This window comes from Manacus vitellinus, unplaced genomic scaffold (genome assembly GCF_001715985.3).
Source record: "Manacus vitellinus isolate BGI_N305 unplaced genomic scaffold, ASM171598v3 scaffold_47_pilon, whole genome shotgun sequence".
In the NCBI taxonomy this organism is placed as follows: Eukaryota; Metazoa; Chordata; class Aves; order Passeriformes; family Pipridae; genus Manacus; species Manacus vitellinus.
In genome coordinates this window covers 6,114,464-6,142,136 of record NW_021940585.1, presented here as the reverse complement: position 1 = coordinate 6,142,136, position 27,673 = coordinate 6,114,464, and the positions used below count along the sequence as shown (strand labels likewise).

The window sequence follows — 27,673 nt, the reverse complement described above, 5'->3', positions numbered from 1 at the left end:
CGGCTGTCCCCTCGGGGAAGGGGCTGCCGAGCCCGGCGGCCGAAGCGTGCCGAGACCCTCGGGCTGCGGCCCGGTATGTTTAACGGGGAGCTCAGTTGAGGGCACGTTTTCGTGCCCTGTGCCCGGAAGCGGCGGTTTTGACCGCCCCAGCTCTGCGCCCGCGGCCCCTGCCGTCCCCTTCGCGGTTCGGTTGCTGACGGGGGAACGGCAGCGTTCTGTGTTCCCTGCTTCTCCCCGAAACCCAGAGATGGAGCTGTAGTCGTGCTTATGGATGGAGCTCCGTGTCGGGCTCTGTCCTTGCAGGTTCCTTTCCTCAGTCGCAGGCTGTACCCCGGGGAGAGTTTGTCAGCGTCCCCTCTCTGCAGCCCCTCGAGCGCTTCAGTAACTGCTGGCTTGGGAACCAGCTTCTCTTGACTCTTCTTCCTCCTCTTGCCCCCTGAGATTTTCTTTTAATTTTTTTTTAATCTCGCCGAAAGAATGCCATAATGCGTTGTTTACTTCTTTCTGTAACTTTGATGCTCTCGTGTGGCTTCTCTCCTACCACAGGAATGTCACAAGTCTTTATGTGTGGTGAGCTTTTGGATGCAGATATAAAAATTAAAAGAACTCGAGTAAATACTAAACAATGACTTCCACCAGACTGCATTAAGTACTGTGTTCAGTGCTGCTCGTGGGTTCCTTTCTAGTGAAAGGTGATGTAAATACTAGAGCTGGTTCTGTGTGCTCCTTAACATGCTGCTTATTCCTGTAAAATCTCTGGTGTCTCAGGAGGTTTTTTACTCGCTGGTACCTAGGAACCAAAGGTTTTCAATAAGTAAGGCTTTGAGGGTGGGACTTGAAGGTTTTTTCCTTTAGGCCTAGAGTGATGCTTTCTTAGTCACTTCCTAAGAAAAATCATGTGGATTTTCATTTTTTTTCTCGTTGTCTCCAGCTGAGATTCAGTTGTTTTGAGATAGGGCTTTTGAGGAGCGAGGAGCACTAACTAAAGTATTTGGGAGATGCATGTTATGGTTCCATGCTGTTCTGTACACGTTCCTGGTATTTCTTGAAGGTAGCATTAGGACAATTTTTGAAACTCTTCTATTTTTCTAATTTCTGTGCGAATAATCCATTGTTTAATTCTATACATGTTACTTTTTTTTTCTTCTCTAGCTGCAGACAAACAATACTGACTCTGCCAATAGAGTCCACAGTGCAGCTGGAAAGACTGATTTCTGTGTAAATTCTGAGGTTGCTGAATGGTAACTTTCAGTGCTGGCATGTTGGTGGTGGTTTGTTTTTTTTTCTTTTTTTAATCCTTTTTAACCACATATCCAGGACAGGTTATCTGTACTGCTGGCTAGCTCTTGATCTTGCCACTAACCTTGATTTGAGTGCAGAGCTGTACTCTTTGTAAAATGCTGTGCTTATATTCTTAAACTACATGCTTCGACTCTGTTTTCTGGTACCATAGGTTTATTAGATCATGCCTCAGAAATTAAAGAAGCTTGCATATACTTTATGCTTTATGTTGTACAACTAAAAGAACCCAGTGTCAGCCTCTAACTTTAGGTACAGTTCCACAATATTTATGCTATTTAATACAAAGCTGCTTGAGTTAAATCTTCTAAAATAAGCTTAGCTGGGTTGTTGCAAGACTTTCCACAAAATCTAAACTTAGAACTGCGTGGAATGTGCCTTTAACATCTGATGTTCTATGGTAGTTTAGATTGCGCATGTAACTTTTTCTGTAATATATTGTATTCTGTACTTGTGCAGTAAAAAACATGAAACAACTGATTTTAAAAGGTTGAGTTTAGTAAGTACTATGAATTATTATGAGTAAGTATAAAAATGCAGAGAATGTTCTGAAGGGATTTAAAACAATTCAAAATATCTTTTATTTTAGAAAATAACTGCACCTACTTTAAGTTTACCTCTCAACTGAACAAAAAAATCCACTTGGAAAGGTGAAAGTAATCAAAATGAGTTGTGTTTCGTACAAAACTGGAAAGTTACTTCTTTTTTTCATCATGCAGTAGTTACATCGTTCAGACAAGACAAGCCTAAACTGGTTATTTACAGAAACACCTTCTAAATACTAATTATGGTTCTGTGTATAAGCTTTTTTTATGGGAAGGTCAACCACGTTCTTAATTTTCTGCAAATTCAGGATGTTCCTATTTCTTTCCATCTCTCCTGGCTTAAAAGTTGCATTTGATATCCATGAAGGAGAGAATGCATTTATCACAACACACTTCTGTAGAAAGACAACAGGTAGAGTTTCTTGGAATTATGAAGGTGAGGTGCCTATGTTTTCCCATGCCAGTAAAACTACTCCAGACCTTTGGTGATACGGAAGACTCATTAAACCAGCTGTCTCAATGTTTGCTCAGGAAGTTTCTACTTGCCAAGCCTGCTTGTTAGTTCTATCGCTGCCACTGTAGAGTTGGAAGAATATCATGGCTGTGTGCTTTTACTCAGATCCCATATCTGTGAAAACCGAGGAGAAAGACGGGGAGGGTGACAGCTGAATGCCTTGGAGGGACAAAATGCAAGCTTAGATACAAGGAGATCCTGAGTTCTAATATTGATGTCACTGGGTTGCTTTGTAGCCTTGAGTGAAGCACTGATTTCAGTTTCTTAATTTCACCATTTTCCATCAGAAGGACAAGGAATTAGAATGAAAATTCCTTTAGTCTAAACTGTTTTTAGAAAATGAGAGGCTTTTTCCTTAATGTTAAGAATATGTCAGGAAATATGCATGTCAAAGCTTTAGTTGCTAACAAAACACAGGGAGCTTGGTACGTAGGTTATTGCGGTTCGTGTTGCTGCCCAAAGGTGGCTCTTTGAAAGTTATCTGGGGAAGAATGTGGTGTAATAATTTTATAATTTCTTGAGGTGTGAACATCTTGGGTGCTGACAGTCAGTTGATTCCCAAAGACACTCAAAAAAGCCTTTCAAAAAGGAGCCCGTAGGCTTACAAGCTTTTGTTCGTACAAAAGCATTAGTAAGTTTAACTACAAACTCTTCAGATAGCAGTATCTGGTGAGGTACATTCAGGTAGTTATTTTTGCTGAAGTGTCAAAAATGCAGAAGTCTTTTGCAGTTCTTTGAAGTAGTTACTATGTCTCTGGAGTTCAACACTGGGAGACAGATGTGTTAGATGTAGTATTTGCCCTGCTCCTGAGGAAGGTGGGAGAGATGCACAGTGCTTTCCTGGGAACACTTCTCGGACTAGTTTTCCTTGTGTGACTTCTGTGGAATTGCAAACATAATTCTCTGTGTAGCCTTGCTTCCGCCCTATCTTCCCAAGTGCCTGCAATATTCATTATTTTCAAGAAACTGGTTTACAGTTACCTGAAATTTTCTGGCAAGACTCTTTACATGGAGTGAAACCTCATTTCTTTCTTCTTCCTCTCTTGTATTGCTGTGAAGAGAGACAAAGTTGGTAGTTTCTCTATGCAGTCTGGGGAGCAGAAATTCTTAGTAAGATCTGATACTTTCAGGTTGTTATTGTATGTCTTGCTTGTATCACTTTACTTCTGTCTTTGAGGAGCCCTGGAGTTCTGACAATCACCTTGGTTTCTTTCTCAACTTGTTCAAAGCTTTGCCTGAGATCAGGATCTTGGATTATGTTTTCCTCACTTGTCTTTCATAATTAAGACCAGGGATATGTCTTTCATAAGTATTTTGAACATAAGTTTAAGGTAGAGTAAGAATGCATTGTCCTCTGAATTTTTTCATTCAAATGCAGAAGTGATTATCAGACTGTGACAGGACACAGCTGAAGATCTGCGGGTTTCCGTGGAAGTACCTTGGTTTGTAATAGCTGGAATAGCAGACAGTTCTACAAACAGCTTGTTCAGTGCTTGTGTGGGGGAGTAGGTATGGGGAGCAAGAAACTTGATGGCCTGTTATTTGTGTATTAATACTGTTCCCATGTGGAAGCCATTACTTATCTTCAAACTGAGATCCTGAAGATCCACTAATCAAAAGTATGTCTTGGTGCCTCTGAGTACTGTTCTTTAAAAGCTAAATGTTCAACCATCTCCAGTCTTCTTTTAAGTTCTTGAAAGTGGTAGTCCTGTAGCTCTGGGATGAGTGCTCTACAGCAGCAAGTATTGTGGATCTGCCCTACTGTGAGAGCATACCAGTTCTTTATTCAGAAAAATAGGGATGCAGGAGTGAATGAGTTGCAATAATCACAAAATAATGTGGATTGTAGACTCAAAAGGCCCCTATAATCTATGATTTATTATTCTCTCAAATCCCCTCAAAATAGTTGACATTTCTTGAGCAGAAAGATCAACTGCATATAAGCAGAAAAATACTTCTATCATTTTGGACCTGAATTCGTACTGAGAGTTCATGTGTAATCGGTTACCATATTTATTGAACATGAAGTTTGCCAGGAGATCTGCATGTAAGCATTTTGGAGGCTGGCATCAGAAGCAGTCATTCTCACTAGATGTGCCTTAACATGATGTTGAAATTACAGACACACTAAGGAATAGGAATAAGATGCAGCTTGCAAGCATACTTCCTTAAAGAGGCATTGTCTCGATGCAGAGATGTGAAAATGGGAGGGAGCTTTTAAGTCTTGGCTTTTCACCATGCCATATGGAGTTTTTTCTTTTTCTCAAATGAAAACAAGGAATTTTTAACAACACTGAAGGTGAGATCTTGCTGTAGTGGGTGTAGAGCCCTGGAAATGATTGGCTGGATGGTTAAGGTGGAAGACAACACTTTGTTCAGCAAGTCCTACGGTGTGTTAACCTTTATCTGTGGCACCTACAGGGTGAGCTGGAGTCATCATTCATCTTACATTCACTAAATTGAATTCTTCTTGGGGGTATTCATGTGTGTAATTTGAGCTCACAAATAAGGGATGACAATGTTTATGAAGACTGTTGCAGGTGACTTAAAAATCATTTAGGAAAGCATTTCTCTTCAGTTTCCTACAAATGGGTGTCATCTTTGCCAATATCAAGGGAGAGGCAAACTGAAATAAAAAGGTGTAAAAAGAGTATCTTTTTTGTTAGTACATATATAAGGATGATGGGTGTGACAAAAGTGATTTGGGCTAAATGTATGTTGCCTTCCTTGTCTGAGGGTGGAAGGAATCTGCTTTTGTATCTACTTAAAGCAAATAACTTTTACCATCCCTGCTGTGCATTGCAGAGGTGAACAGTTATTGGCTGATATCTTCAATGAACGTGGATCAAAATCTTGTCTACAGTGGAAAATTTTGCATGTTGTTAGTACCTCTTCTAATATGAAGAGGTTTGGCAACGCTAAACTGTTAAAGGGATGTTCATATTTCAGTAAGCTTTTAAGGTGAAAATACTTTAGATATACAACCGAATGAACACATTTCTTCTTTAAACCTCTTGGCTTGAAACTGCAGGACCAGCTTCAGAGTGTCTTTCACTAATAAAGTCCTGCTGTCATGTTGCTGACTTGTTTCCCCTATCACTTACATAAACCAGCAGGATAAACAGGCACAGGAAATGGCTGGTAATTCTTCTGCATTGTTGGAGGATGATGTTAAGTGCCTGCTGCTGTGAAAAATACTCAGTTCGACTTTTTAAAGAAAATTTGACTCCTTCTGCTTGTTTTGTTACTTTTAAGCATAAAAGATAAGTTTTTCTTGTAACTCTGGATGGGGAAGTTTGGGATTACTTTAGAAAATTCATTTTTACTTTGAACGCCCTTTCTCTTCTGCATGTATGTGCTGGCATTTCTCTATCACAGGGTTGGTCTGTTGACAATTACCATGATCCTTGTCTTCGTTCCAGCTTTGAATGCAGTGGGCTATTGAATAGGCAAATAAAACCGGCTGGTTCAGGAAGATGAAACAAAGTATCTGACTGAAAATCTAATTTCATGAGAGGGAAGAATGAGACAGACATCAAGAGAAGGGGATGAATCTGTTTATGCTTACTCCCTAACATGACTGAATTTGCAGGAAGATCAGCTGAGAGCAAACCCCAGCCTTGCTGCACGGCCCTTCACCTGCAATGCAGTGCTGGGCAGCTGCGGCTGGGTGCTGGAGGCAAATCCCTCTTCTCCCTCACTCTTACACAAAGCTTTGCTGTGTTCGAGAAGAACCAGCCCCTCTGCCTGCTGCTGATGTCCCCCTGCTCCCCAGATAGTGTGGTGTCTGATTTTTGATGGCTTTTTTGAAAACTATTGGGCTGACTTCGGGAATTTCTTTATCAATGGGAGGCCGTGCTTCATGCAGGTAGGTTACCCTCTTTAATTTTGTCTCGTGAATTTATGCTGTTCTTCAGGCATTGCTGAGAGAATAAGGACTTTCAGGAGGGTCTCTAGATGTGGATTCATACAAATTCCGTAGAAGATCTAGCATTTTGCCTTAGCATTGCTGTTTCACATTGTTTTTCTTAAGTAGAATACTGCTATATAGCTGCAGAGGGACCCTGCATATCCAGTTTATTCTGATGTTTAATTAGCACGTTAAGAGAGCAAAAGGAAAAGGTGATCAGGGTGTTTTTGGGTAGACCAGAGGTGGCTATAAAAATAAGTACCCTAGAACACTTGTAAATAATCGTTTAGTATAGAGTTTTTATATACTTTATCTGCATTTTGCAGTACTGCCAACAGCTGTTTCAGCTGTCATCTTTAAATACTGGGTATAGTATGGATTTTTCTGCTGTCTTTAACAGCCTTTTGTGCTTTTTAGAGTAGTGTCTTTGTGAGCAAAGCAGACAGATGAGGCTTGTGCTTTTGTGTATCAGTTTTTCTTAGGTAGTAATACATATTCTGCACTGATTGATTCTCTCTTAATCTTCAGCTGACATGGTCATTTTGAGGGAAGAATATGGTGGGATGTAATAACATCAAACGAATTTTCACAGGAAGGTGAAGGAAAGAGATGTGTTTTGGAGATGATTTCATAAAGGAAATAGCACTGTAGAAATGTATATGACCTGAATACAGCTCTCACATTAGTTAGTATAATAGATTATAATGTAAAAGTGAAATGCTTTTGGATCCCCATGACAGACTCAGATGCAGACTACCGGGTGTGTCATGTGCGAGACTGTCAGCATGATCCATCAGCCCTTTAGGAGGGACACAGAAAGCTTCCAAGAGAATGAATGGGTTTTAATGCTTCCAGTAACTTCTCCCTCGATGCATGAAATTACTATTATTGAAAACCATTGGGACTGCAAAATGGCGTGATGTTTCTGTCAGTAGTTCTTAAGGTGAATTTTGTTTTGAGTCCTTTCCAATCCCCTACATCTTGTGCAGTTAAAGTAAAAATCTTGAAACAGCATTGGAGAGAATTACTCTTATGCTATATGTGTGGCTCCTGGGCTTAAATTCTTTCCATCCAATTCTGTGTTCTTGTTCTCTTTACCCTGTCTATAGGATTTGTTGTCTATGAGCATCTAGTTTCCCCTTCGACCATTCTGTCCATGGCCCTTTCTTGCCATTACTGCCTGCAGTTATAAATGTTTGCATTTTATGGAAGGATCTTGAATATTAAACTTCGTAGACATTTAACCGTTCCCTGTAATGCTTTGTAAAATAAATAAATTACCTGATTTAGTGTTATTTCATGAGCTGTTTCGCTGTGATCAGTGTGATGCCATAAAGGAGTTGAGACACAGGAGACAGTGTATGTTTTAACTTGGGGAACTCGAACACAGCATGAATGTGTGAGAGCATTGGGGTGGCCTTTGCAGACATGGTCTTCACAAGCAGGAACTCAGAGTAGCACATTGGGTGAAAAGTTAAACACCTAACATTACTGGTTTTATTTATGAACGTGGGAGTGAAAAATTCCATCGCCTCAGTGCCTGATTTCAATCCCTCTGCAATAACAAACTCTCAGCAGTTTGCTGAACATCTTCTGTGTACTCCCCTCTCTGTAGTTCAGACAACTGTAATAAACCTCTGGTGAAGAGAAGAATTAGAAATGCAACTTACCATATGAGAACAGGAGAAATAAAGGTCAGTTAGGGGCTTTAGAGTTCTAAAGTGTTAGAAGCAGAAGAATTGTTAAACGTTCATTTGACCTTGAACGTGAAAGAGATGAAGGGCACAAGTTCTAAAACACTGGTTTACTTTTTTTCCAAAGGAGTGAGAATTGATTGATGTTAGTCTTTAAATGTTGATGAATGTTATTTTAAATTTTCAGGTTTTACAAGAGGTAACAAATAAAATATAAATTTGCTTTAGAAAAGTCCTCATTGAATGAAAGGCTGGGAAGGGGTTCAAAGAGGCTAACGTTTTGGTGGATCATTAAGCTTTTAACTCGCTATCTGGTCTGGTCTTTTCTTTGTTCTTCTATGAAAGTGAATCTAGGACATTAAGTTGCATTTCTCTCTAGTATAGGAAAAATTATTTCTCTCTACTTTTATACTAGCTTAGGAGTAAAAGCATTTAAATGTGAATAGTTTTTCTGAAGGCTGAATATTGCACCTCCTCCATTATCAACAATCCCTTGTGTGACACGAGAGGTACAGGCTTCAAGAGAACATGTGTGAGACACACAGTGTATTCTCTTTCAGACCTGACACTCAGCACCGGGGCCCTGCTGCTCATTCAGAGAGTGATGTCCCAGAGCAAGAGGAAGAAATCCTGGGATCAGATGATGATGAGCAAGAGGATCCAAATGATTACTGTAAAGGTGAGAATTTGCCCGTTTAAGATGCAGGATTTGCAATTTAATTCCCTTCATTTCTCACTTACTATAGAGAATGAAAATAGACTCCATCATACTTTAAGGGTGTTTTGAGGCTGCATGATAATAACATTTTTCAAGCCAACATGAAATGGAGAAGCTCTTCTCCAAGTTTCCTTCTGTTGTCAGTCAAGATTTGAGTTAAGAGCTGTTTTTAATGCATGAGTTTAAAGCTGTTAACTTTTCCTCTGTGCCAGAGGGCTTTCATTATTGATAAAAGCAAGTAGGCATTTAATTCCTTTTTTTATTTTCATTGTAAAAAGGACACTTTCAAATCCTTTTCAAATTCTTCAGTTTTCTTTTGAAGATCAAATCATCATGTTGGTCCATTCTTCAGAAAACTTTGCGTCTGCAAATAGTCTTCCACTGTTTCTCTGAGCAGAAACTAAATACAGAGTAAATGGAAATGCCAAATCACAATTTCCTTTCTTGTTTTCTGCTAGTTCCATTGTATGTCTGGCTTTTCATGTTTTTGCTTCTATTATGGAATCCTCCTGCTTAGTCAGTAGCTTGAGAGATATGAAGGGAACAGGGAAGAGACTTCCCTGTTTTCAGTGGTGATGTCAAGTGGCAAAGTGCCTTTCAGTCAGGAAGGCAATTGCAAGGAAAACTCCGGGATCTCGGCTGCAGTACCCTTTCATATTATGGGGTCAGAGCATGCAAAAGCAATACTGATACTTAGCTGAAAGATTCTGTTACTGACCATTACAACCTGTATTTTCCAAAGATGGTCAGCCTAGCAGACTTCAGATGCTTGCACTGAGGAAATATTATTTTGTGATGCTGTAGAGATTACCTAATTGAAAAGATGGACATGTCATTCTAGTTCAGTTATATTAAAACTTTCAAGTCAACTAGAGGGCTGTTCACGGTTTCTTCTCCAACATACTGTGTATTTGTACTAGCAAGATCCAATTAGAGAAACACTTGCAAACACATCAAATAAGTCTGCCTTAAGTTTTGACGCTTGTTCCACACACCTGTTCTTTGGTTCTTCCTGCTATTTTTCTAGGTGGTTATCACCTTGTGAAAATAGGAGATCTCTTTAATGGACGATACCACGTGATTCGGAAGCTTGGATGGGGCCACTTCTCCACTGTGTGGCTGGCTTGGGACATCCAGTAAGTCTTTCTGTTCTAGCTAGTGTTTCTGGTGGGAATTTACAAATGTGATCAGAAAACATCTTTTTACTTTTAGATAAAAACACAAAACATAGCTGTCTGCATCCTAAACAGAAGTTTCTTTTGATATTGTGGATGCAAATGTGTGGGAGGGAGTTAACAGGACAAACCACATATGTGGGAAGAGTACTCTTGTGTTCAGCAGTTTCTGACCTATTATTACATTTTAGGAGAAATTATTAACATGAATGTTTTATAAAAAAAGACTCAAAGACAGTCTTTGAGTGTTTAAACCTTATTTTTCCATTATGCATAAAATAAGCTCTCTTTCATGCAAAAGAATTGGGATAATCCTGGAGAACAAGTTCTTTGTATGAGCATTAACTGTTTCCAATTTACTTGCCATGTGTGAATAGAGGGAGGAGATTTGTGGCAATGAAGGTGGTGAAGAGTGCAGAGCACTACACAGAAACAGCACTAGATGAAATCAAGTTGCTAAAATCGGTGAGTGCCTGAGTTGTGTTTAATTTTTTATATTTTTTTTTTCCATTTTGAGGAGTTTAAATTTGTCATGTGCTTGATATTTCTGCATCATCTAGCTGCAAAAACTTTGTGTAGAAACCTAGCAGTAGTGCAGTAGATCTGACTTCACAATAATCTCTTTCTCTGCAGGTCCGCAACAGTGATCCAAATGATCCAAGTAAAGAGAAAGTTGTTCAGTTATTAGATGACTTCAAGATTTCAGGAGTCAATGGCTCTCGTATCCTTTTGTGGAATAACAGCGAAGAACTGCATAAAATGGGAGTTGCTTGGGCAGCTGTCCTGTTTGGGCTGGGGAGCAATGCCCAGGCATCCCTTTCCCTGCCCAAGGAAACCTGCTGTAGAACGGTCTGCTTCAAAACTGCCTGCTAAGCTCAGGTTCAGAGTGATCTTTCAGCCTGATGTAACGTGTGTCAGCCGTGGAAGCCTCACTGTTTGGTCCTGCTTTTAACGTGCCGATGGCAATCAGTGAATCTGGACTGAATGGCTGTATAAGAGGTACCTTTGGGGTAGGAGAACTTATCTATCCCAACCCCTCTATTTTGCAAGCAGCCTGTTTAAGCCTACTTAAATAACCTGTTATTTAAGTAAAGCGATACAAAACAGTAAGATCAGTAGCTGAAAATAGCAAACACATGCCATCTATGACTTGATAATAAGCTTGTTTTCTAGTTATGGAAGCATCTTACTTTGTACTTTATCAACATTGTTAGCATGTTTAAAGTGTATTGCTTTGAAAATACCCTGTAATTCTGTGAACAGCCTTTTAATAGGCAGTTACTTGTAGCAAGTCCTAATGGATCCTTAACATTTGAAAGTCGGACTTCTAGGCGTGTTTTCACTTTGCAATAGCTTAAATTTTATTTCAATGAGAATTACTAAGTGCTTGAGATAGTTGAGCTGTAGATTATAAATATTCTAACACTTCAGAAAACAGTAGGCTCATAATGTATTTCCTCTATTAACCTTCTTCTGAGTAAATGTTGACCTGATCTTGTGTTTCTTCCACTCTTGTGAAATGTGTACTTTCTGCCAGTGTATACAAAAAGCAGCCTAATAAAGTCTTAGGAATTTGGATTCTAAAGCAAGGGCACTGTACTGAATATGTCACTGGAGTGACTGTAGCTGTTGAGATCTTATAGCCAAAAAGCAGATAATGTAAATATTGTTGAAGTCCAGGCTTTGTCAAAAGTTTGTTTTGCTGGTAAAGAGGCAAGGGAGGGTGAAGAAAGTAACCTAATTATTCTGAAGATGACTTATTATCTTTTCAGATAATGCTGCTACAGAGAGATCTGGCAGCGAGTTTTGCCTGGGGTGAAGGCCTAGGCTGTTCCAAACCGTACATTGTTGGCTTGAAGCCCTCTCACTACTAGCAGGAAATACTAATGCATGCTTTCTTGTGTAACTGGCTTGCACTCAAAGCAGGAGATTGCTACTGCTGCAGTAGGACCATTGTGCTAACCAACTCCATCCCTCTGTATTGCGTGTTTTAGATAATGGTACTATTGTGTAGGATAGGATGATGCTGTTGAGGAAGGCAATTTTTCTAAGCTATGTCAGAAGGATGAGGGTTCTTTAATATATAAGAAAATATAACTGGTGTGGATTTCTTTTGATCCTCAGTCCTGGGAATTCAGGGCTCCTTGGGTCAGGATGTCCATTTTTTCCCTTGATTGAGTTCCAGATATCTGTATGGTGTTTGAAGTTCTAGGACATCATCTTCTGAAGTGGATCATAAAGTCAAATTATCAGGGGCTTCCACTCCCCTGTGTCAAAAAAATCATCAAACAGGTAAGTTCCAGTTCTGACTGCACTGTTCCCCTTGATCCAGTTAAAACTCTTTCACTAATCTTTCTCATTTACAAGAAAACAAAAGTTAAAAATCAGTGGTATCTCTCTCATGCAGCAAAATATTCTTGGGTTGATATTTCCTTTCTCTACTGCAAACTCCTGCTGCAGATAATTATTTTCTGCCAGTTAAACCGTGATGGGAGGCCAGCTGTGCTTTTACCTCTTCTTACCCCAGTCATTCCTCATAAGTGAAGTATTTTTTTAAAGTGTCACAGTAAGCACAGTGCTTAGTGATAGGAAGAACAAGAGAAACCAGTTTTCCCCACTAAATGGTTGCCTAAGAAGAAACATCTTTCTACATGTGAGGTGGAGGGGAGGAGGAAAGTGTGATTTTTATTGTAGAGTATTAAGATTACATTTTCAACTTTGATAAGTTATGAGGGTAAATAACATTTTCAAATCATAGCTAAAATCTGTATGCAAATCTCTATTTTGTGACACTGCGTAATAACCACGGATCACATTAGCTCTAATCTGGAGCATTCTCAAACACAGCAAGCCCTTCAGGTTCATTGGGCATCCTAGGCTATTTTGCATTTTTACTTCACTCTCAATTTGCTCATTATTTGCTTTGTCTAATGGTTGATTTCCTTCTTTCTTATCTGCAGGTTCTTCAGGGTTTGGATTACTTGCATACAAAATGTCGAATCATTCATACAGATATTAAACCTGAGAACATTCTTCTCTGTGTTAATGACCAGTATATTCGCAGACTGGCTGCAGAAGCAACAGAGTGGCAGAGATCTGGGGCTCCCCCACCATCTGGCTCTGCAGGTGAATTTTTTTTTTTCACCCCTCCCCTGAAAATTGGTGCTATCTCTCCCACATACCCCCAAATCATCACTAGTCTCACTAAGGAAAACTTCCTGAGTACAGTGGAACAATTATGCAGGCAGCCTCTGAAAACCCAACTGTAATCGGTGAAATTAGTCATAAGTTGTCACTCAAAGATGACTGGGAAGGCAGTTTGTGTAAGAAAAATGGAGGGACGATAAATGCACTCTGGCACCTGCTTTTAATACAGCTAATCTGGCACTCATAAAGTGGTAGGATAGTCAGTCTTACGTAGCACAATCATGATGCACTCAATATAGAACTGGGATGAAAATGTGGCAACATATTTCTCACATTTTCTTCAAAAGTTTATTATCTTCCATTGCATGAAGCTGTACCAGTGTGTACTTTTCAAGAACTACTGCAGTGTGTATTGGAAGGCTCTGTCAGTCATAATCTTACAAGACCAACACTGAGCTGAGCCCATCATAGCATATCTTAGCTTAAGGAAGCTTCCTTAAGTTTAGTATTTTAATGCTTTGATTTGCATTTTCATTTAGGTAAGATGCGTAATACATGCAGTAAATGAAGCTACGTGACAGGAAGTTTGTTTCTGATATCAGTCAAGGAAGTCTTCTATCTGGAATTTTAATTATGCATTTACACATTTAATACTTTTCTCATTTTTTTTATCATTGCATTTTTGTAGAGAAATGAGCCCTTAAAATAACATTTGCTGATATCATTAAAATGTTATTACCAAACCACATAGGAAAAATCTTACCTTAAGATCAGGATTCAGTTATAGTTTTTGAATATAGACATACTAATTTATTGATCTTTCTTTTCCTTTCAGTGAGCACTGCACCACAGCCAAAACCAGTAAGTGTAATAGCTTTCATCTGTAAGTATCCATCTTCTGATAGCATCTACTGCATTGTTTCATAATCCAGTCAGTGTTAAGGGAAAGCAACATCATATCAGAAGAAAAAGTGTGATTTGTGTTTGGCATAGGCATCAGGTTCAATGCTGTCTTGGAGATGTAAATAGTATTAGCTCATATATCACCAGAACGAGTCCTTGTGGTGATCTCAAGGTCTGTTGTGAAAGCAATTTTTCTATAGAGTCTGAGATCCCTCACTTGGAGAGTAATGTAGGTTTCTCAGGTCAGGGCAAAAATGCACTGATAAAAGCCATAGACAACTGGTTTGAAAGCTATAATAGCTGCTTTTTATCTGAGAGAAGAGCTATCTTCAACATTTTCATTGCAGACTGCTTCCTCAGCTCTAAAATAAATTAAAACTTGGCACATCTTAGATTTGTTGAAATATGAAATGCTAAGTCAAATTTCTCTGCTTGCCTCTGTGTAGGCTGACAAAATGTCAAAGAACAAGAAAAAGAAGTTGAAAAAGAAGCAGAAACGGCAGGCTGAGTTGTTAGAGAAGCGAATGCAAGAGATAGAGGAAATGGAGAAGGAAGCAAGCCCTGGGCAGACACAGCCTGAGGAGGAGGAAGAAGCTCAGACCCCTCTGGAAATGCTCATAAAAGTTAGTCCACCAGAGGAAAGTGTCGGCAAAAAGACAGGTATGGACCTGAAGTATTGCTGACATGGAGTGGGCAGTGTTGTCCATTCACTCATGTGGGTATGAGGAGAGAGTACCTTTAGTAGAGTTGGCTGTTGTCATTTATCCTTTTTGCATTGCATTCTGCCCTTCTAAAGAGACTGGGAAATGTCCTGTTGCAAACTGAATTAATGCATGATTGTGTTCAGTTACATTTTGAGAACTCCCTACTTCTGTGGGCTCCTTGAATAGCTTCCAGCTATTTGTTTAGACATATTTTGCGATATTCTCATTTTCCACTCTTCCAGCACAAGTCCTTGTACAAGAGCCATCTAATCTAATGGAAAGCGGTGTGGAAAAATGTGTAACAGAAATAAACTGCAACGGAGTGATACAAATGACGGACTTCACAGACTCTGGAAATCAAGGGTCTGTGCGACTTGAGGATGACCTTCATAATGCCAATGACTGTGGCAATCACCCTCATACACAGAAGACTGAGAACTTCCATAGCCGTAATTACAGTCAGCATAACGCTGACTCAGAGAACAGGCCTCAAGAAGCAATGTCGGACTCGTTTGTGCCCTTAGTTTCAGAGGATTCCATGGCGTGTCAGCCCACATCCAATGACAAGCAGTCATTCGATGTGCAGGAGATTAACAATTTTCAGGAAAGCATCCGGACAGAGATCCCTTCAGAAGACGAGAATGAGAATAATAGCCCGTCAGACAACAAAGGTATAAGGGGAACCTTGTAAGACAGGGCTCCTTTCTCCTTGATGTGGGAGAGTTCTGTTACAGCACTTCATCAGAGTATTAATAGAAATGTGCATTTTGTAGGCTGAAGTGATCAGAACTACCTGTTTGAGATTTTTCCTGCCAGGAGTAATTAACCTGACAGTTATACTTCAAGATGTTCACTGCTTGTAGCTCCTGGTTGTAGTTGCACCTTAGTTTTTGACTTTTCAATGCATAAGTGTTCCTACTTTTAACAAGTACTTATACACTTGGTTTTCAGTGTAAGAACATTTCCTCCTTTGAATAAGGTGTTGCTTACTCAAGTGTGATTTTCACTAATAGTTAGAAACACAAGTTTACAAATTGTCACTGGCTGCTAAATTAGGGGATAAGTACTGTTCAATGTATTCTGATAGTGTACAGCAGTTTAAACACATTCCAGGTGTGTGTGTTAAAATATGAATGGATAAAACTGTCTACTTTTGCATCTTTGTGTCAATGTCAGGTAAAGTATATCTATTTGGAGAAGGAGGGCAAAACTAACATTTGTACTTGTTAAAAAAAAGGTATTCTAGCATTTTCTTGCCAGAGTACTACTGGGGAGTTACATGGATGAAAAGTAGCAAGAGAAGTTTATATTTTGAAACTTGAACTGCAATTAGGTGGATGCATCTGCTAGATTACTAGGCGTCTTTTGCTTCTTACGGCCCTTTTCCAAATTGCTGGATGTAATTTAGTGACTTAATATTTTTGCTCTCCACTGTGTCATTCAGTTTTCCCAATATATACTTTAGCTCTTGTAATTGTGTTGCAGCAGTGAGTGATGGGTATATCAAAAAGATAGTATAATATGGGGACTTTCCTTCTTCAGAGACTTAGGGATTGTGAGGCTTGTTCTGTTTCTGGCAATGCCCCTATTTCAGCGTTTTTTTTAAATATAGACAGACTTCTTAAGGCTGTGCAAAGAGTGCTGGGAAAGTCACTCTTGTATGTGCTTACTTGTCCTTCTGTCCTTCTGCTTTGTGACACCAGTCAGTTCTTAATGGTGGTACTTCTGTTGCTGATAGTGGAGACTGCTGATTTTTATACCTAAGCATCAGGGAGGGAAAAGTTCTGATCTGTAAGAAAAACCCTTCCTGGCTAGGGAGAGGGTGATAGGATTTGGGTGACAGATGGTGACACTGTCTGTGTAGCTTTAATCAGCTGTTGTACACATTGCCTCTAGGAAAATCAACTGCTGGGAATTTCCTTCTTAATCCTCTTGAGCCCAAGAATGCAGATAAGCTCAAAGTGAAGATAGCTGACCTAGGAAATGCCTGCTGGGTGGTAAGTGTACACTATTTTCACATTGACTGTTTAAACCTGCAAATTCATTCACAGTATGCCCAGATGGAAAATAATCTGTAAAAAAGGTTTTTAGACCTGGCTGTGAAAGTAGTGAGTTTGAAACTGTGACAGGGAAAAACAGAAGGGGAAGCAGGGACACTAAGAAAGAAATGGTCCTCTAAACATAAGCTTTTGGTCCATGCTTTGGGTGCCTCACTGGCATTAGATTTACTTCTAATAGCCCTGTGAACCATGTCACATACAGTGCATAGAAATCTGAGTATGTGATATTTCTTAAGGAGTTTGTAGCTGTCTTGGAGACTGTGAAAGTTGCAAACAATTGCTCTGATGTGCTAGTTCTGTAGTTGGTCAGCATTTCAGTGGATTTGGGAGCTGCGTGAAAGATACTCGTGCAATAAAACTAAAAAGTTTTCTCTGATGGTTGTGCTGTGCTGCTTTCAAATGTTTGACATTTCAAATAGAAAAAAATGTCTCTTTTACTTGGCTTCTAAAATGGCAAAATACTTCAGATCTTGTGGGACAGATGAGTCTCAACTCAGAATTGCACATCAGGCTTGCAGTGTCTGGCAAGGTGATCTCTTACATTGGTGTTGCTTATCTGATTTAAGGTAGCTGGATCATGGCCTCTCTGTCATGACTGGGTAGGAGAAGGGTGCATTTTCTGAAAGTCTTCCCTTATTCTGTTTTTGTGGCTTGCTTTCCTCTAAATTGCTGGACTGTTTCACTTGAGGAGGAGTGTCTCATGTAGAGCATTTAAACAGCACTTGTAGGAATATAAGGAAATAGTTAATGAGGATGTTAAATGCAGATGAAATGTAATGGTAATGAGCTTTGATCTACTGTGGCCTTCCAGGTTGTTGATTCTCCTCTTTTAAACAGTCTTTAACTTTTTAGTAAAACATTTCTTTTATTTAGCACAAGCACTTCACTGAAGACATCCAGACAAGACAGTACCGGTCCTTGGAGGTGTTGATAGGGTCCGGGTACAACACCCCTGCTGACATCTGGAGCACAGCATGCATGGTGAGTGGTGTCAGCTGGGGGATTTTACACTCTTTCTACAGAGCATTCTGGGGAACTCGTTTGTGCTGTGTGCTCTGAGCTGCTGAGTGACTGGCCAGGCCTGGCAAAAAACCCTTACAAGTGTTCAGTCAATTTCCAGACTTGCTGAATACCGTGTTTCCATAGCAGAGTTGTTTTATTTTTTTTTTCCCCCATGTGTGGCTTTCCTTTTGAAAATTTAGTTGTACAGCATCAGCGGATTCCAAATGTGATTGTACTTTGCCCATTGTGATTTTTGGGAAAACAAGACAACCATGCAATTCTGAAGACGATATCTTTTTATATTAAAAAAGCCTTCCTGCTGTATCTAGCACTGTTTCACAGATGCCCTCAGTATAATTTCTAATTTTCGTCATCCTCTGCGTGTTTAATCTGGTGTATAATCTGAGTAATGCTGAGATGAGGCTGAAGCTGTCCTGTAATAGCTGGCAAATGTAGAATATGGTGATTAAAAAGATCAGTCTAGTCAGTTACCGTATGTGCCTCTTTAGTGTCTCCATTCTGTGTTTTCTACCTATCAAAGCTTGGGTTTTGTATTTTAAGCTTGGAAAATAGACATTTTTGCTGTTTTGGAAAACAAGCTGTGATTTTGACAAATGTGTTAAAAGAAAAGGTGACAGGGTTGTGTTTTCTCTGCAGAGCATCTGGCCATAATTACACTGTGTGCCTAATTCAGTAATTTGGCAACAGCAGTTCATAAAGAAAACTAAGAATACAGAAGGTCAGAGGTAGTATTCTGAGTAAAAATGAATACATAAAGGGTAAATACGTTACAGAATTTAGGAGCAGTGAGTTGAAATGAATGCAAATGTTCTTCTCATTTAAAACATGTTTTCATATCTACAGACAAATGTTCAGAAATTAACTGAAAAAGGCCTCTGAAATTTGGGGAGAGGAAAGAATCTTTGTACAAAGAAAAAAAAAAAACAACAAGCAAAACAAAACAAAAAACCAACCCCAGAAACTATAGTTTGGACATGACATCGTTTTTGCAAAATGCTGTTGAGGGGAGGAGGAGGACAGGCTACACATGTGTTTCACACTAGTGTCCTCCACTGTGCTGTGATCCAGAATTCATCATAGATGTGCCTATGATGTTTTTAATGGAGTTGTTAGAATGGTGCAAAGTCATCGCACATCTTAGGCTGTAATGGTGTACTTAACCTGCAAAAATCTCGTACACAGCTATAATCTTATTTTTTCCCACCGCTTTGCTTATGGCCCACAGAGGTTTGCACAGTGTTTTGAAGTGATTTAATGTCTCATTTCTGTTTGTTTAGGCCTTTGAGTTAGCAACAGGAGACTACCTGTTTGAGCCTCACTCTGGAGAAGATTACTCACGAGATGAAGGTCTGTTTGCCTAAGTCTTCCCTTTTTAAAATGAGACATGAAATTCAATGGTTGCCTCTTCAGAATGAGCCTTCTCTTTTGAGTGAGCAATGCAAAGGCTCCTTGCAAAAACATTATTTACCCAAATCCGCAGGAACTGTGCTAAAGCCTCTGCAGTAAAACACTGTGCCACAAGTCTATATTCTTGTTCTGGTGTTTCACATTCCTCTTGCTCCTGGATTCTCTACCTTGCATCTCAAACTGATCAGGGCTTCAAATTGCCCTTATTTTTTTCCCCCCTTGCCCCCTGGCTTTGTTGTTGCTTAGTGTAGTCTTGATTTCAGGTTGATATCAAAGTCATTTTTAAGGCAGATAATGTCTTTCTTATATCCCAGAACAGGAAACGGCAGCATAAAGATGTCTTGTGTATTTTTGGTGTTGTTTTTTTTAACATGCAGATCACATTGCATTGATCATAGAACTTCTGGGGAAAATACCTCGCAAGCTCATTTTGGCAGGAAAATATTCCAAGGAGTTTTTCACCAAAAAAGGTAAAAGGAAACAAAGGAAATACCACTTATCCCCTCATCTTCTACCCCAAATACACAGTAATGTCTTGCTGGAACTGCCAGCAAAGATGCCTCTTTAAGTCTTTCCTTTGTTTTATGAAAGGCTTCATCAGTAAAACTGCAGCTAAATCTAAGGCATTCTTGTTTTACTGCTAAAAGTATCCTACATCCTAGTACTTGACATCTTGGTGTAGATCAAATGTAGCACGTAGAAAAACAGTACATAGTCAAACTTGATGTAGCTTTATTTAGCTGATCTTTGTCAACTAGAGGTGGTGACTCATTTTTGAAGACTTCTCTAGACAGCTTTACTCCATTTCTAGCATGCCAGTCACCTTAAATAGTGCCTTGCATCATGAGCCATGTTGCTCAGAGCACATAACATTATCATAAACCCCTAAGTACCCCAGAAATGTATTGAGTCGAAAAAGTAGGTTTTGACCTAATTTAATACTTTTTTTTTTTAATAAAAACAAACTCTTTTTTCTTAGTAGCGTATTGCTTTCTCAAACAGTGCAGTATACATTGCATGTATTCCAAAGTCAATGGCATAGTGTTTATCTGTCATGTCGAAGCAGTATAGCTGGTGATTTAATGAAGGTAATATTTGCTTATATTGGATCTGAAATAGCAGGAGGTGAAAAAAGAACCTTTCAAGGAAGTACATTTCTGTAATACGCTTACAAAGCAGTAGAAAAGGGGTTTTGCTGTAATTTACTTCCCCCTTCAGCATACCCTACCACATTATATTCCCTATGCCCAACTATTAGAACAGTTTCTGAATTCAATCTGTCATGTTTAGCTGTTCAGCCTATTTTATTGAGCTGCTCTGTTTCCATGTCTTGCCAGACTTAACCTGTCTGTCTTGGGTTTTCAGGTGATCTGAAGCACATCACCAAACTGAAGCCCTGGGGCCTTTTTGAAGTGTTGGTGGAAAAATACGAGTGGTCCCAAGATGAGGCAGCTGCATTCACAGACTTCTTACTACCTATGTTGGAGCTGATCCCAGAGAAACGAGCTACAGCAGCAGAGTGTCTCAGGCACCCTTGGCTTAATTCATAGAAGCTTCAGTGCAGTGCCACAGCGTTACACTCTGGTTTACAGCATACCCTACACACACCCAGCTGCCCCTTCCCAGATCCGTTGTTCTCCTTGTTCACTTTCAGTGTGAAGTTCTTCCTTCAAGGCTTCCAAGATTTTAGATAAATCTAACCTGTTCTGCTGAATTTGCTTGTGTGACTTAATGGGGACTTTCCTCAGCCAGTGGGCATCATCTGTGTTTTGCCTTGATTGGGCTTCACCAAAAACTAATTGACTAGAATATGAAATCTTCCCTCAGTCTCCTCACTGTTAGGCACCATGTGTTACAGATGTGAGTTCACCTGTGCTCAGATGTGCTCTCTTAGCTAGATTTCAACTCTCCTTTCTTCATGAGGGCCATGCAAAGATCTCACTGACTCAGGAGTAAATTTCCCTGATCCAATAGCTAGTGACGGGGTGAGAAGTAACAGGTGGCATCAAGGTGGTGCCACATCCCTGTAGAGCGAAGACCTTGAAATCCTCCATCACTTTCTAGGTATCTACTGCATTCTTTCCAGTCACAAACTTTTATTTAGTTCTAGCTGCTTTTGAAAAAGCTTTTTAAACCTAGGTTTTAGTATCCTTTATTTCTTCCTCCAAAGTGTCCTGTCCATTAACCTTTCCCTTCCCCATACCCTTGGTAGAATAGTTTCTGAACTTGGTGATGTTTTCTACTTCAATGCCTGTGACTAAAAGGCAAGCAAAATAAGCAAAAGCTGGAACTGACTGAACGCACAATCTTCAGCACACAGATGGGTTCACCCCTTGGTCTGCAAAGTGAGAGCCTTGTTGCAGGCAACTCTTAACATTATAGCAAGATGTAAGGTTTTGGGATTTTTTTATCCCTAACTGGCACTTTTTTGCCTTGCTTGAGGTGGTTACTGTATTTGTGAAAGACTGCCTTTCACAGATGCAGTTTACTCTGACTTTTAATTTTTGACCATTCACTTTTTCCCAAGGAAAGGGTTGCAGCGCCTGTATCACAGCCATGCCATAGCCCTGGACTTTCAAAATTAAAACTTGAAATCTCTGTAAAGATTTCTTTTCTCTTAATTTGCTTCAAGTGCGGGCCTTCAGAAATAACTTCCCAGGATGGGACTGCCTTTTATTTTCTGGGCCATTAGCACAGGAAGAGCTAGCAGAAGTGGAAGAGAATTGACTTTTCCATGTAGATACTGGGTTAGAAGCTGTTTCTAGAGTTACCCCAAGTAAAAAGTGTTCTATGGGGCTTCTATGTAAACTTCTCAGAGGGGGTTTGGATATAATGAGTTAAATGGGTTAATTTTAATTAAAAGTTAAATCACTGTGGCATTTGCTAGTTTTATGATGGCTTCTTCTAGAGTTGCCCATCCTATTACAGACTCAGTGCATCCCACTCTTCTCTAAGCAAGATTTGGCAGCGTTGAGACTTCAGAGGCACTTCCTTACTCTGGACCAAACAAGCCTTTGGATTTGTGGTGGCTTTCAGAGGACAGAAGTTGCTGGAGGCCATGCAGATGCTATCCAAGACAATTACATTGCCAAAGCTGCAAAGATCACTGTTACGTGTCACTTCTATGTGTGTGTTTGGAAATTTTGGTTTATAAGGATCATTCATTCATAAACCGGATCATTTAATCCACTGGAAAAGAGTTTCTCTGGTTCAGAGCCTGATGGGGCTTATTTATGCAAATCATGCTGCATGTTCCTTTAGTGGTAGATCAGATTCTCTATGCATATAATATAAAGCGAAAGGCAGGTAACATACCAAAAACGTTTCAAATGGCTGATTTAACAGGTTTTTTCCCCCGTTCATCTGGAGTTTTCCAGTTCTAGGTCTCTTCTGTATCTGTTACAGGACTGCAGACAGTACTGGGTTCCAACTTACTGTGAAGATACATTGGCAGGCAAACAATTCCTGTGCTCTTGAAAGCTTGACCAGTCCTGCGTACTTGAGACTGGCTGATGAAGGAACATTTCCTAGAAGGGGTCTGCAAGCTTTGACTCTTAAGAGCTCCTGCCCATCCTTTCTTCCCTTTCATCTGCCACCCCTGACTGGAGGAGGAGGTTTTTTACCCAGATAGCTAAGGCTAGAGCCAGCTTGGGAGTTAAAGACCTGCAGAAGCAGCTGCCACAATTCAGTCTTGTACTGTCTGCTTATTCACTTGGGGTTTGTTAAATTTCCAAGTTGCTGTAATGTGCTCACACTAAAGGATTTGTACTTGCTGTGTCAGTCTAAAACCTGAAGGAAAATACATTTTTATTCTTTCTACTTGGGTGCTTTGTCTTTTTTTTCTTTGTGAAAGCCCTACAATAAACAGATTATTTAATAACTGAACCCTAGTCTTCATACATTCCCTCTGTAAGTCTGTTCTTTCTGAGTCAGTGGCCCGTGGATGAAATTTGCTTCAATAGTGAGTGATTTCCAGAATGAGACAGAGGGAGATGGTGTAGGTGAGGATTTTGTTGCTGGTATTGTGATCTGTTTCAAAAAGGGGGGAAGAGTAATAAACAGCAGGACAACTCTGCTGGAATTTTTCCATTCTAAAATACATTTTTCTTTAAGTTTGTCGTATCTCTGCTGTCTTCCCTAGCCAAGAATATTAACAAAACCTTCCCAGACACTTTTTTAGAAGGAAACATAAAATTGTAAGGTACTTGTTGGAACTGATTAGAATTGACTGCTACATGAACCAACAAATTACAGCAAGTAGAAATTAAAATAATGTAGGCTAATTTTGGGCTCTGACGAGGTAAGAGCTGGACAGGAGAATGTTCTGCTTTATCTTCTGCAGAAACGGACTGTGCCACAGGCTGCCGTGGGCGGGTGTTGGATGGGATGAGAGATGATGGCTAAATCAAGTTAATGGGGTGGTGCAGTGACTGGCACCATCTGCTGTGGTTTGCAGGTGCTGTTACAGGCCTGCTACAGCCCAGCAGATTGGGTTTTGGTTTTGTTGTTTGGTTTTTCTTTTCCCAGGAAACTGCCCTTTTGGTTATTGTTGCATAGAGTGGGAAACTGATTCACCGCTCAGGTAGGAATTGGCTGTCATCATATTTTTCAAGTAAAAGTGCAATCTGGGACATGACAGAGGGTTTCCTCTGCCCTGAGCAGACTAGCACAAAATCCAAAACACTGATTTTTATTTTACTTTTTATTCATAAGTAATTTCCTTGAAAGAAAGTGTACAAACTCCACAAAAAAAGCAGCAAATCACTGTCATTCCCCTCTTACCCAGGACTCAGAAAAACCCCATGTCCAGTTTGGGCTCTTCCCATCAAATAAACTCCACGAGAGCTGTGAGCCAAGAGCAGCCCCATGGGTGAAGAAAACTTGTAGAAAATCCACAGAATTTGGTAAGTTTAAATCTCCTAGAAAAGTCACTTTAAAGAAAAGAGCTGATGAAAGAAGAGCTCTGGGTCTTCCTGGGAACAAAAAGAATAAGTCAGCTGTTGCCAAATGGAGTATGACTTCAAATTTTAAGCTTGTGTTATTTCATCATTTGGCAAGGGTTTATGTTTTCCCAGTTCTGGGATGCAAAGCAAAGACTATTTCCTCTCTAACCACAAATAAAACCAATGTGACTATAGCACCAAAACCAGTTGTCAATCATTTAGTAATCAGAATACAACAGCAACATTATGTATGCTGGGAAGAAACATTAAAAGTCTGTGGGTATCACTTACGTGGTAATGAGCTCTGTCAGTCATTTCCCTCTTCTGTAAAACAAAAAGATAATTACAGTGTTAATGGGGTGTGGTATAAAACTCAAAAGTACTTGGTGTGTTTTACAGGTTTGTTTTCAAAAAGGGAGAAAACAATTTAAAACAGGATGAGGAGAAAGCCCCATGCCTGTGAAAGTTAGTACGGGTCCATTTGGGCTCCTGCCTTGTTCTCCATCAGTCTTCCGCCTGCTGCTGGCTCTCCATCCCTATGAAGCAGTGTGATGACTATGCCAGGAAGGAAGCCAGCATCCTCCCAAATAACAGCAATGAGCTGGGTGGTTGAAACACTGCAGCAGGACAGGACCCCAGAGCTCAGCCCTAGCTGTCTTTACCTTTATTTTCCACTTTGAAATCGGATGGGAGGAGGTTGTCCTGCCGGTTCCCCAGCACAAAGGCCAGGAAGGACAGTATGAGAGCGTCGAGGATGCCAATGATGCAGAGGATGTAGGCCCAGCGCACGGTGCAGGCACCCAGCGTGTATTTGTCTGTCTTGTCCCCACACAGGCGCTTCACCTCGCTCGAGTCCCAGCCGTCAGGGTAGATCAGGCAGCCAATCATCAGCCCAGTAGCTGCAGGGAGAGGGACACACGTTGCCATTGGGGGACATTACAGTGGCCACAAGTTGCGTCCTGAGCTGATACTGGGAGGTGGAGGAGCATGGCTGCAAAGGCAGCGCTACAAACAGATAAGGCACTAGAGACTGGCTTACCAGGCTTAAAGGGGCCCTGTGGTTGCCCATCACTGTGGGCTCTGCTCTGTTCCACAGCTGGGGAGGAGCAGGATACAGTATGCTGCCTTCCCACAAGTCAAGGACATGCTGCACCAGCATCTCCCATCACTCTGTTGCCCAAGCAACATCTCTCCTGCCTCTGCATGCATCCTTGGCCATGTCACTTCAAAGGAATGTTTTCTCCAAACAAAACTGGAATGGGTTTAGTCTGTGCAAGATGGAGAACCTTCCTAGCACCCTGCAAGTAGCTGATTTCAGCTTAGGGTTTGCTAAGTTAGAGCTGGTGTCAGCAGCAGCTTTGCAGGCAGATTAATTCTGCTTGTTCAGCTGTGGTGGTTCCTGCCCAGCCACAACACATCAGCTCCTCCTGTGACTGTTCTCAGTGCACCCACGACCTCAACAGCTGAGCTAGCCTGGCCCCAGGGCCCTCAGCATGTCACCTTTGCAGCTTTGCCACAAGAGTTGCAACAACCTTGGTGCTGGCAGGCTGTTGAAGCTCCTGTCCCAAAACCTTGGAAGTACTTTTTTTTCCCTCCTAACATGCCAGAAAAACTGCTGTATTTACTGGACAAGAAAAGTGACCGGGCTTGGGATAAGAGACGAGTTCATCTATAAGGCTTTGGGACATGATTAACAGAGGCCTTTCACATCCTCCACTGTTATCTTGGTGCAGAGCATAGAAGTAATTCGTGTTTTATGTGTTTTGGTGCAGATGCAGGGCTGTTCCCGACTCCTCTCACACAAGAAACAACCCCATGGTGGGACCTCTGGACAAGCAGATGTTTGTCCATGCCCCTCTTGGACATCTGCAGCCTCCTGCACCAGTGAGATGCACCTTGCCCCACACCAGTGCCTCTTCTCTGTCACTGGGTGCTCAGTAAACCAGAAAAGACTTTTGAGGCAGTTGCTTTGTCCTTTTCCGATGTTTTCTTTTTCCTTGGCTTGGGGACAAGCGAGCAGCAAGGAGAGCAGGCAGCTTCCTTGGTCTGCAGGGAAGATTTCTCTTCACTGAAAAGCAGCTGGTTTATTCTGTATTTAATTAATCTTCCCTGTAACTAACTGAAAGGAGAGGCACAGAGAAATGGGGAAAGCTGAAATGAAATAATTTCTGTGAAAATGCATCCTGGTGCACAGCAAAGGCCAGGAAGTGAATCCTCTCTAAGCCCGCCCCCTTTGTAAAGTAATTCCTAAAATGCAGCAGCACCTGACCAGTTCTGCCTGTGACATGTTTCTCTTCCCCCATCCAGAACAAAATAAATACAGGTAAAAGCCCCACATACCACAGCAAAACCTTTCCCTGCTCCAGTTCAGCTCCCCAGGATGCTGAGCTGCCCCAAGCCTCTTATCTAAATCTTTGCTTGAGCTCGCTTCTTTAGCTAGGAGCTGGAGAAACCCTGATGGATGTCTCACGGGGTGTCAGCTGGGCTGTCCCTTCCCTGGGAACTGTGGCATGAATGATTCAGGAGCAGCAAAGGGCTGGGTTGGGTTTCAGCTGAGGCTTTGATCAAAAACAGGAGCTGGGTTACCAGGTGTCTCAAGTGCACTGGGAGAGAGGTGGGGAAGGCTGGAGATCCACAGGGGTGAGCAGAAAAGTAGGAAAATGCGAGTGATGATACCAAGTCATACAGTCAGTCTCCTCCTCCTCTTCCATCTTCCTAGTACATTATTCCCTGAGCCCACAGAGTTATTAAAATAGCCCAGTAAATGTTATCACTGTCTCCCTGCTTAATTCCTTCAGGATTCCAAACACAGCAGGGAGCTCCATGCCCCAGCCCTGCGGGGGTTTTTGTGCTCTCAACTGATACTCCAAAGCCACAAGCTCGCTGCACGGTGGGGCTGAGCAGGAGCGCTGGCTGGAGGGAAGCTCCTCCAGGTAAGTGGAGCCAAGCCGGGGCCGGGCCGGAGGTGCCACGCGGTTTTGCTGCAGCAGCAGCACCCAGGGGGACGCATCGCCCAACATGCAGTGAGTCTGCTGTGTCTCAGCTGCTCTGACAGGCTTTACTTACTACAAACTCCACACTGGTAACCAGTAAGGGAGAGCAAATGGCATGAAGGTGACACAGGTGTCTCTTTACAGGCCAGCCCCGCTCTCAGCAGGGTCGAGGTGGGGGCAAAAAGGGAAAAGCGGCTCTGGTCGGATCATGGGCAGCTCCCGGCCCCTCCCGTGCATCGCCCCAGCCCTGCTCACCTGCTGCCAGCTGCATCCAGGCACACACTTTATAGACAGTGGCTGCGTTACAGAAGAAGAAGAGGCTGAAGCAGAGGATGGAGCCAATTATGAGGAAGGTGGATATGCCTACGAAGAACATGGCAGTTTTGAAGGCACTGGAAGGGATGGTGCCGAAGTCGAGGGGGCTGCCCTTGCAGATGAGCTCCCCGGTGAGCGCGTTGCCGATGCAGTAGGAGAAGAGGCCGAAGTAGCCGGCCTGCGGCGTGTCGATGCTGTCGCCGATCCAGTACGGCTGGATGAAGGTCACCACCATCAGGATGGAGAAGCAGAGGGTGAAGAGGGCCCAGAGCACTCCCATGGCCCGCGCATTCCTCACGTAGTTGGTATGGTAGATCCGGGCC

At 41.3% G+C, this 27,673-nt stretch overlaps 2 protein-coding genes across 2 annotated transcripts; one reads left to right on the top strand and one right to left on the bottom strand.

Moving 5' to 3' along the window:
- The first annotated feature begins 256 nt into the window (after window positions 1-256).
- Window positions 257-22,918, top strand: SRPK1 (SRSF protein kinase 1). The gene is made up of 15 exons (XM_018079734.1): window positions 257-303; window positions 8,523-8,641; window positions 9,708-9,816; window positions 10,233-10,320; window positions 10,489-10,576; window positions 12,041-12,147; window positions 12,816-12,981; window positions 13,838-13,863; window positions 14,352-14,565; window positions 14,852-15,280; window positions 16,506-16,606; window positions 17,543-17,650; window positions 18,970-19,039; window positions 19,477-19,569; window positions 20,465-22,918. The coding sequence occupies exons 1-15, from the start codon at window positions 272-274 to the stop codon at window positions 20,647-20,649; spliced, it is 1,935 nt and encodes a 644-aa protein (XP_017935223.1). The 5' UTR covers window positions 257-271; the 3' UTR covers window positions 20,650-22,918.
- An 855-nt stretch (window positions 22,919-23,773) lies between these two features.
- On the bottom strand, window positions 23,774-27,667 carry LHFPL5 (LHFPL tetraspan subfamily member 5). The gene is made up of 4 exons (XM_018079735.2): window positions 27,291-27,667; window positions 24,705-24,941; window positions 24,334-24,366; window positions 23,774-24,068 (listed from the first exon to the last, which is right to left on the bottom strand). Exons 1-3 carry the CDS (start codon window positions 27,628-27,630, stop codon window positions 24,350-24,352), a joined length of 594 nt encoding a protein of 197 aa, XP_017935224.1. The 5' UTR covers window positions 27,631-27,667; the 3' UTR covers window positions 23,774-24,068; window positions 24,334-24,349.
- Window positions 27,668-27,673: the final 6 nt, after the last annotated feature.

Excerpts from the sequence above, each read along its gene's own strand:
- SRPK1 (XM_018079734.1), top strand. The coding sequence starts at position 272 with ATGGAGCTCCGTGTCGGGCTCTGTCCTTGCAG. Across the intron at positions 304-8,522 it reads GTCGGGCTCTGTCCTTGCAG|ACCTGACACTCAGCACCGGG; the intron begins GTTCCTTTCCTC and ends ATTCTCTTTCAG. Across the intron at positions 17,651-18,969 it reads TCTGGAGCACAGCATGCATG|GCCTTTGAGTTAGCAACAGG; the intron begins GTGAGTGGTGTC and ends CTGTTTGTTTAG.
- LHFPL5 (XM_018079735.2), bottom strand. The coding sequence starts at position 27,630 with ATGGGAGTGCTCTGGGCCCTCTTCACCCTCTGCTTCTCCATCCTGATG. Across the intron at positions 24,942-27,290 it reads CTGGATGCAGCTGGCAGCAG|CTACTGGGCTGATGATTGGC; the intron begins GTGAGCAGGGCT and ends CTCTCCCTGCAG.